This window comes from Penaeus vannamei, chromosome 14 (genome assembly GCF_042767895.1).
Source record: "Penaeus vannamei isolate JL-2024 chromosome 14, ASM4276789v1, whole genome shotgun sequence".
Classification (NCBI taxonomy): Eukaryota; Metazoa; Arthropoda; class Malacostraca; order Decapoda; family Penaeidae; genus Penaeus; species Penaeus vannamei.
In genome coordinates this window covers 251,156-260,000 of record NC_091562.1, presented here as the reverse complement: position 1 = coordinate 260,000, position 8,845 = coordinate 251,156, and the positions used below count along the sequence as shown (strand labels likewise).

The 8,845-nt window shown below is 33.0% G+C and overlaps 1 protein-coding gene across 1 annotated transcript in view; it reads left to right on the top strand.

Moving 5' to 3' along the window:
* The window catches only part of LOC113826856 (protein DENND6B), a 56,330-nt gene extending 49,852 nt beyond the window's left edge, over positions 1–6,478 (top strand). Inside the window, exons 8-11 of the mRNA XM_027379754.2 lie at positions 6–115; positions 256–423; positions 674–886; positions 1,335–6,478. Coding sequence (XP_027235555.1) covers positions 6–115; positions 256–423; positions 674–886; positions 1,335–1,526 — 683 coding nt within the window. The 3' untranslated portion in view covers positions 1,527–6,478. The remainder of the gene's footprint in view (positions 1–5; positions 116–255; positions 424–673; positions 887–1,334) is intronic.
* Positions 6,479–8,845: the final 2,367 nt, after the last annotated feature.

Here is an 8,845-nt window from a genome sequence, read left to right as displayed (position 1 = left end):
TTCAGGATCCCCAAGTACACAGAAGCATAAATTAAAGAAAGCTTCAGCTCTCAAAACAGTTGAACAGAAACCTGGTGTGTACACAAAGTACCGACCTCACCTACAGGCTGACAAGGTGAGCAATAAGCTTGTTTAGAAATAGTTCTCCAAAATTGAATTGTGATCAAATGTTATTCCATTTAGATGACAGGTAAACTCAGTCATGTGGTGAATATGAAATAACTCAAAGACAATTTTTGTTTCTTGTTCGTCTAGGGTTTAGTAAAGCGATTACTGAAGGGTGTGCAGACAGGACGACCAGTAGAGGTACAGAGTGCACTCCTAAGACGACATCTTTTAGAGTTAACACAGTCCTTCATGATTCCATTGGAAAGATATGTAGCTTCCCTGATGCCACTTCAGAAGAACATTTCACCATACAAGGTAAGGTTAACCACTGTAGATTGTATATAACCACAATGAAGGAGGGCAAACCCTCAAGAAATCTTTGCTGTCTTAGAGCTTCTCAAAATGGGAAATACAAAGTATGTGATATAATATATACATGTTTCTCCTGTTTTCTTGGTTATCAGTTGATATATTCATAGTATGTGAACATCAAAAATGATTTACTTTCCTTTCTAAGTATAAAGGTGAAGTATAAAGGTTTCATTATTTACCCATTTTCTCACAGGCAATACCCAGTTTGCGACCATTTAACCCAGATGACTTCTTAGCCACACTTGAGCTGTATGGGCCACAGTTGACAACTGGAATCCGTGGAGACTGGGAAGGTCTCTACCGACGATTCTTCCGTTCCATCAATTTCTCGGTGTGGTTCAATGCCCGCTACGAGGAGGTGTCAGACAAGCTCTCAAAACTCCATCTCCAGGCCCTCAGTGATGCTGTAAGCAATGCCAATAGATTTGATGTTTTTGATATTGGCAATATATTAAGTATTTCACTATTAAGTACTTTGGATTGTTTTAGATATTATGGGTGTTTACTTTTTAAAAAGCATGAAATATTTATGATATTGAATAGAATAGTTCTGCTTTTTGAAAGGTGGTAGACGTTTTTACCCTTAAGAAGACACCCAAATTCATTTTGAATTTAGACTTTTGCATTTTTGCCTTTATGAAAATGGCCAAATTTAGTTTAGTCATTTTTTTTTTTTTCTAATTTCAAATTTACTATGTTTACTTAATCACTTCTCTTACTTGTCAGTCTACTAATCTACCTATATATGATATATACATTTACATACACATGTGTTTATGAGTACACATGTGTGTACTCATTATGAAACCCTTGTAATTTTCAGAATTATTATTCATATGGCATTCCCTTTGCAGGATTTAAGTGGATGGGCTTGCAGTCGTAGTGAAGTGGAAGTGGTTGACATGGTCTTACGCTTGAGGGCCAAACTGACAACAGCAGACACTCTTCATGTAAGCCAACATACAAGGGATAAACTCAATGCCAACTTACAGACCCTCTTCAAGTCACTACCTGAGGACTTGCAGTCAGTTCTCTGTGCCACCTGAGGGAGGGGAAGCCTTGGTGGATTTGCCATCAGAATTTAGAAGTAAAATGTTTGTCAGGCAGTATGTGTGCTCTTAGACAAGCTTCAGGAAGTCTTGTTTTTATTATTGATTCTTTTTGTGAAGGAGGCTTCTTCTAAGGCATGCAGTCTTGTCTTGTCACGTCCAGACATGTTGCCATACTGTGCTCCCTCCAACTCTGATGGTATCTTAATGTTATGCATGTGTTAGACTTACCAGTTTGCAGAAATAACAGCAGGTGTTCAATGTGGAAAAAAAGGGTAATGATGTGAGAATTATTTTATTAGATGGTGATTCATATATTGCAGATTTGCCTTCAGCAATGGCTAAAGTAAGTAGTATTGAGCATATTATACAGGAGGGTGTGACAATATTTATTATGCTTTTTATCATTAGGTGATGACCATTGGAGAGGTATTTTGATGTCATATGTTACCTCCAGTGCCTTCTGATAGGGTAGGATTGATGGGTGTTGGTCACAATGGTAATATGGTAATGGAGAAAGATCAATCATTGCCCATTTGTGATCTTTGGTGAAATCATGAAGTTTCACCAGGACGTGATAAAGATACATATGTACCAGGTTCACTAACTTGGTAAGAGTTACATTGAGTTTCATATCATGACATGTTTGCTCAATGTAGATTGGGAATGTATGATAATCAGTATAAATCTTACCATTCAGTGAGATTTGTATGTGAGGAATCTGTGTTCTTTCAGTGTTGTCCTTGGTTGTAACTCACCATATGGTGCCATGATGGGTAGACATGGTTACTTCCCTTGGTATTAGATAGAAATAAGCTGGAATGTACATTCTCAAGTGGGTGCTTCTTGCAAAGGTTCTTCTCTCAGTAAATCCAGTTCTGTAATCAGTGTCTCAGTAATCAATACCATGTATGTATTAAAGCATACTATTTCATCATCTTTAGAGGTTGCATATAATTTGTTTCTCAATGATAATAGTGCCAATATTTTGCAGTCCAAATGACTTTCTGATACCTGAAATGTTTTAAATTATTTTGTTGGAAATCTGTAGACTGAATTATGCTTACTTTTGCTGACAAGTAAGTTCTTGTAGATATTATTATTTATCTGTAATTATTTGCCTTAGTTGATAAGAAAATATCTCCTTGTCAAAAAAATAAAATAAAAAATAGCCCATCAGTAGTAAAAAAAACATTGATTTCTCATGCTTCAAATATTGCTAAACAATGATTGTAACTCTCACTCATCGTCACATACAGTGGTTGGCTAATATAATACATGGTGCTAATATCATAATCTCCAGTAGGGAACTGTTCACTATTTGGGTTCTGAAAAGTGACAAGTGCCTGTGAAAAAGCAGACTAGGGTTTTTACAGAGTAATGGGCATATTTCTTGTACTTCAGGAGAGAAGAAATAGGTTTGAGAATATTATCATAGGGATGCCATGTAAATGGTTAGATTATTTTTTTTAGCCAAGAGGTAATTATTCTCTTATTGTGGTTGATTAAACAAATGCCATAATTAATAACAACCCTTTTGGGATTACAGAGGGATGATATCCAGCATGTCGTTTCTTGCTTTTTTCTACATAAGAATGGGTATTTTTGTTAATATTGTTTTAACTTTTTCTTGTGTTTAATCTTACGTTACATTCTTAGCAAATACAATATTTGAATGATGTAGTTAGGACTTATCTCACCATTTTGATGTGGGATATAAAACTATAGTCAGTTCTGTTACTTTTGTAACCTTATATGTTATGTTGTGTAGAATTTAGTCATTTTTCCTTCAAATTTCTAAGCATATCTTTATTATAATCTGAATTTTGTGGAGCTAAAGTGGATGCTCTTTATATACACATATTTACAATTAATTTTCCTTTAATTATTTTGGAGTTGATACAACAGTAGCCTGTAGGGAAAATATCTGATAATCATTAGTACTCATTTTGAAATTGACAGAAGTGCAATGAGCTTCATTATCAAGGACAGGCCAGTTGCATTTTATGTACTAGAAATTGGATATATTACCCCATAGTATTTTTTATTTAGTCATTTTAAAAATTTGTGTAAAGTTTGAATTTCATTTCAAGTATTCCTTATTTGATTATCTTGGATTGGAATTCATTGTTTCCTTGAATGTTCAGCTACCAGTTTCTTAAGGGATGGATGTGTATTTTGGGGGATTTTAGAATAGCTAACATTTCCTGAAATCATTGCCAAAAATTTCACATATAGATGGCAACTTCATTTTGTTATCTTGGTACCTTCAGTTTTGCCTAAAAAAATTGTGAATTTAGAGCTTGCATAATATTCTAATAAAGTTGTGCATAACATCAGCAGCAGTCCTGTTCTTCTTTGAGAAATTAAGAGATTAGATACAGATAAATGTGTATAATCTCATTTGCTTCTTTAGAAAAATGGAAAATGAAAATTATCCTGTGATAAATGTAGTATTATGTATAGCTTTAATTTGTTAGCATTGTCACAACTGTCTTCAGAATTGTAGCTCATGTTCTCTCTCATCAAGGAAAATTGTTCTCTGATGAAGTTTATTTCATCCTGTTGTTATTATTATTGTTAGTGTTATATCATCATGGTTAAAGGGTATGATTATCAATGTTTTTGTTGTATTTGATAAAGAAAATTCAAGTCTCTTGAACCGGGTTCCAGGATGGATTATTGTTAAATGTTGTTTCATCATGGTTATGGGTATGATTATACAATAGATTTTTTTGTTGTATTGATAAACAAAAATTGTCTCATACATTCTAAAAATGTCAATGATTCATGCTAGTATCCTCATCAACTCACAACTTGGGTATAGAAATGGAATAAGTTAACCATTTCTTATTAAAAATAGTGAGAGTAATTTTGAACTTACAGAATGCTATATGGATACTTTGGCAGATATTCAGAACAGGCTGTAGAGTGTCAAGTAATTTTCTTAAAACTTAATTTTTTATGTATTTTAAAGCCTGCCTTTTTAAATAGAAAACATAGCTTTTAGACATTTTTACAGATATTGGTATTCATATAAAGATGAAGTGTTAAGTACTGTTTTAATCAAAGAAAATTGCTGATATCTTCTTATAAATTAATTCATCAGACTATTAGTTTTCTATTTTAACTTATATCAAGGAATGAGAAGGGGAAGGGTCTAAGTGGCTAGTGACAGTAGGGCATTTTATTAGTATCTAGTTTCACAAAAAGAGATAAAGCTTAAAGGTTTCTAGAATGGATGTGCTTAATATACCTGGAATACAATCTGGAATCTAGTTAAAGTATACTTGAGAAATGTATATAAAGTATTTTGGGTAGCACAGGTGACAGTGGTAGTATGAGCCTTACATCAATTAGCTGTGTGAAATCTGTTTCACTGTATGTGTAATTGAAGAGGATACTGGTATTTCCGTGGAGTTTTTTTTCAATTTTCATGTAACAAATGATGATGTTCCATTCATCCTAATTTGTTTTGACACTATGATCAGTTTCGTATGATTACTTGGAACTTATTCCTGTATACTGACGCAGGTTTTTCACAAAAATGATATTGCATTGCATGGAAATTTATCTGATTTACTGATAAATGTGATTATAAGATTTTAACGAAAATACATACATCTGTCATAAGAAGTAACTACCAATGTGTCATATTTGTTAAAGGTATTTTACAATCTTCAATAGTAAAATATCTTATTTTAAACTGTCAACTGTCAGGTTGTTTTAAGAGGAATTTAGAAAGATGAAAATCTTTTTCTAACTCAAAACTTGAAGACAGTATAGTAGCTTACTGCAGATGAAATTGGGTAAACATAGTAAACCACTGGTATGGTTATTCAAAAAGGATAGCACATATGAGGTTGACACACATTTAAAAAAAAATTTGTTACCACTTTCTTTCTAACTGACTGATCTGGCACAGCGAGAAGGTATGCATTGATAATCATTAAGATATTGAGGTCACTAATTATACTACATAGACTGATAAGAGAATCATATTATGGACAAACAATCATATTGTTTGGACTAAGATAATAAGGCTTCTTAGCCCATTAAATTGATATGTGTAATACAGTAATTGTTGTACAATTTATTTAAATTCATCAAGTGCCAATTTTTCGGCCAAAATGTTCTCAACTGCTGTTGCTTTTAGGGCTACCACATGGTTGGAAATTTATAATTGTATTAATTGCTCGTGTCAGGAATGAGGAACAAAAGTGCCATATATACCCCAGTTTATTGTATACTATTGAAACTTGCCAAGAAATGTTTTTAGTTTTGAAAGTTTTATTTTTTTTTAAGAATAAGCAAATTACAACCTAAAATTCTTGGTGGGCAAAAGTAAATAGTGAAATTCAGTTACTGATATTTATGAGGGCAGTGAAGCAACTACTTGCTGGACATATACATATGATTTTAAAAATTAACTTTTTTATGTACCTGAAAAGATTTAATCATTAATTTATTTTTTTCCTTTTGGATTTACTCAGGATAACATGTAAAGCATTAAAGGAGGGAGTTTTATCCCAGTTGACTTCCAGAGAGGTTTTCAAATGTACTACAGAATATATTTCACCTCATTCATTATTAGAAATGTAGTGATTGTGCTCTAAAAAAAACAGGTTATGTATACATGCATGAATTTATTCATTTGCATACATGTATACATATATATTTAAATTTTAGTTTAAAAAAATAAAAAAATTAAGAAACAAAAAAGTGATAAAAAGTGGCGCATGATTTATGGGTCAGATTACCTGTATTTTCTCTATTTCCCTTTTCAAAGTATGTTTAAGAATGATAATGCTTATGACTATAAGCAGTTGGTGTTCTTTCGTAAAGCTAGAATATATACAGAAACTTGATGAGCAATCATCCAGAAATTGTCTTTTGTGTTGTAACGAAATCTTTGTAATACTCATGACAGAATAAAATATATTTTCTCATCTCTTTTATTAATGACCAGTTGCAGAATCTTTTAGTTATAAGGTGAGAGTGCAGGAAACAAATATTTTTTTTTGAACAGAGATATCCCTTCCCTCTCTTTCTTTCTATTGTCTTTTGTATGTGTGTGTCTGTAAGTATATCAATGTTGTGTGTTTGTTTGTTTTATGTGTTTTTATGAGTTACAAAGGTTTATGTGTATGAGAGGGAGAGAGGGAGAGAGAGAGAGGGTGTGAGAGAGTGTGAGGGAGTGTGAGGGAGTGTGAGAGGGAGTGTGAGGGAGTGTGAGGGAGTGTGAGGGAGTGTGAGGGAGTGTGTGAGAGTGTGTGTGTGTGTGTGTGTGTGTGTGTGTGTGTGTGTGTGTGTGTGTGTGTGTGTGTGTGTGTGTGTGTGTGTGTGTGTGTGTGTGTGTGTGTGTGTGTGTGTGTGTGTGAGAGAGAGAGAGAGAGAGAGAGAGAGAGAGAGAGAGAGAGAGAGAGAGAGAGAGAGAGAGAGAGAGAGAGAGAGAGAGAGAGAGAGAGAGAGCGAGCAAGAGCTATTTATACCTATATCTATACATAACTATATGTACAGCTACACTGAAAAGTTTCGTAAGGAGGGGTATCGCAACATTCAATATCGAACAGAACCACGCGTTACGGAAAGGTTAGTATTTTGAGTTTCGAATCAGTCTCATTCTAATTCATTTCTCGAATAATTGTTCCGGAATTATCATGGATTCACTGTGAGATAATGATTTTATTCCCGAAAGGCACAGGAGGCCACTAGATTATAAACGGAATTATGTCGTTACGTTGGATCTGGTTAGCCGATAGCTGCTGTATGGTATTTTATATGATGAAAAATTAAATCTGAATTGTTGAGTCAATTTTCCTTGTAGACTTGCTTCTGTCTCTTATTTTATCATATAGATATGGTCATAATCAAAAATGTATTTGTCTGCAGATTAGTTAACATCATGTCAACCACCGGAAGTCTCCAAGTTTACACATGAAATTCTATCATTCAAATAGGGTTTTGAAAACAACATGAGTGATAACCAAATTTATCCTATATAAAGAAAAGTTAATATCTATTTTTTGCTTCTCATTATGATTACATAGTAGCGGCAATCTAGTGCCGCTAATATAAAATTAATATTGTTACGGATGGCCATTGGCTACCTGACAGAAATGTGAAAAAAATTGCAATGATGAGATTAACGTTCCATTTTAAGACAACAGTGATAATTGACATGATAGATATGACAAAGTTAGTCATAATGGCAGTAAAAAGTATAATTAGGGAAATACTGTCACATATAGTATGATATATAGTCAAAAGGGTGACCGTTATGGAATAAGAAAATTAATAATGACTTGGAATAATAACTGTTGTTTTAGGATGCATCAATTAATACAAAGTAGTGGGCAGTTTGTTTCAGTTTCAGCATATGATTTCATTCCAAACCTACGGATGCATGATAAAAGAACAGTCATGTAACAATAAAACTGATAAACACTTACTATATTCAAGATACAGATTGGAAGGAAATACTAACAGCGGCAACAACTGTTAATGCAAAAGATTATATTAATTCGACTTGGAGATATGAATTTAATAATCAAAATCGATTGCAATAAATTTAGGTATTAGTGGCAGGTATTAATCTCCGACTACTACAGTGGTTGCACTTGCTCGTGTATGACGGTTCTAGTGCTCTCCAAGAAATATATATATATATATATATATATATATATATATATATATATATATATATATATATATATATATATATATATATATATATATATATGATGTAATCACGCATCGTCCGATTACAATAACATCTTTTTCTCGGCTGTATATGAAAAAGGTTATCTAATTTTAATTTACTCAACAAGATTTCTCTTAAAATTTGATGTTCATTACTACCAAGGCCATATTACATGTTCAAACTTAATACACACCATACTGAATAGATACAACATAAATGAATTAAGGCACCGTGTGTTTGAGAGGTAAAGTTTTCAATTATTTCCAACGATTCTAAACTAATAATAATAATAATAATAATAATAAAAAAAAAAGAAAAGAAAAATAAAAGGAACTTGGAAGGAGAGTAGCATCTTTGGACCCCATAACTGCTGCTTCATTTCCTGAGATACCAGCATGACTGTGGATCCAAATAAAGTATGTTTGTCTTTTTCTTGAATGTGAATCCTGTAACTTTGGGCGAATGGAGGATAATGGGAAAATATCATCCAATATTTCTTCCATTATGGCTTGTGTAGCTGACATAGTCTGTGTAGATGCAGATTGATTTATGTATCAGGTATTGTGTTTATATGAGTGCTTACAGCTAATTTCATGCTTGAACCTCCGTCTGA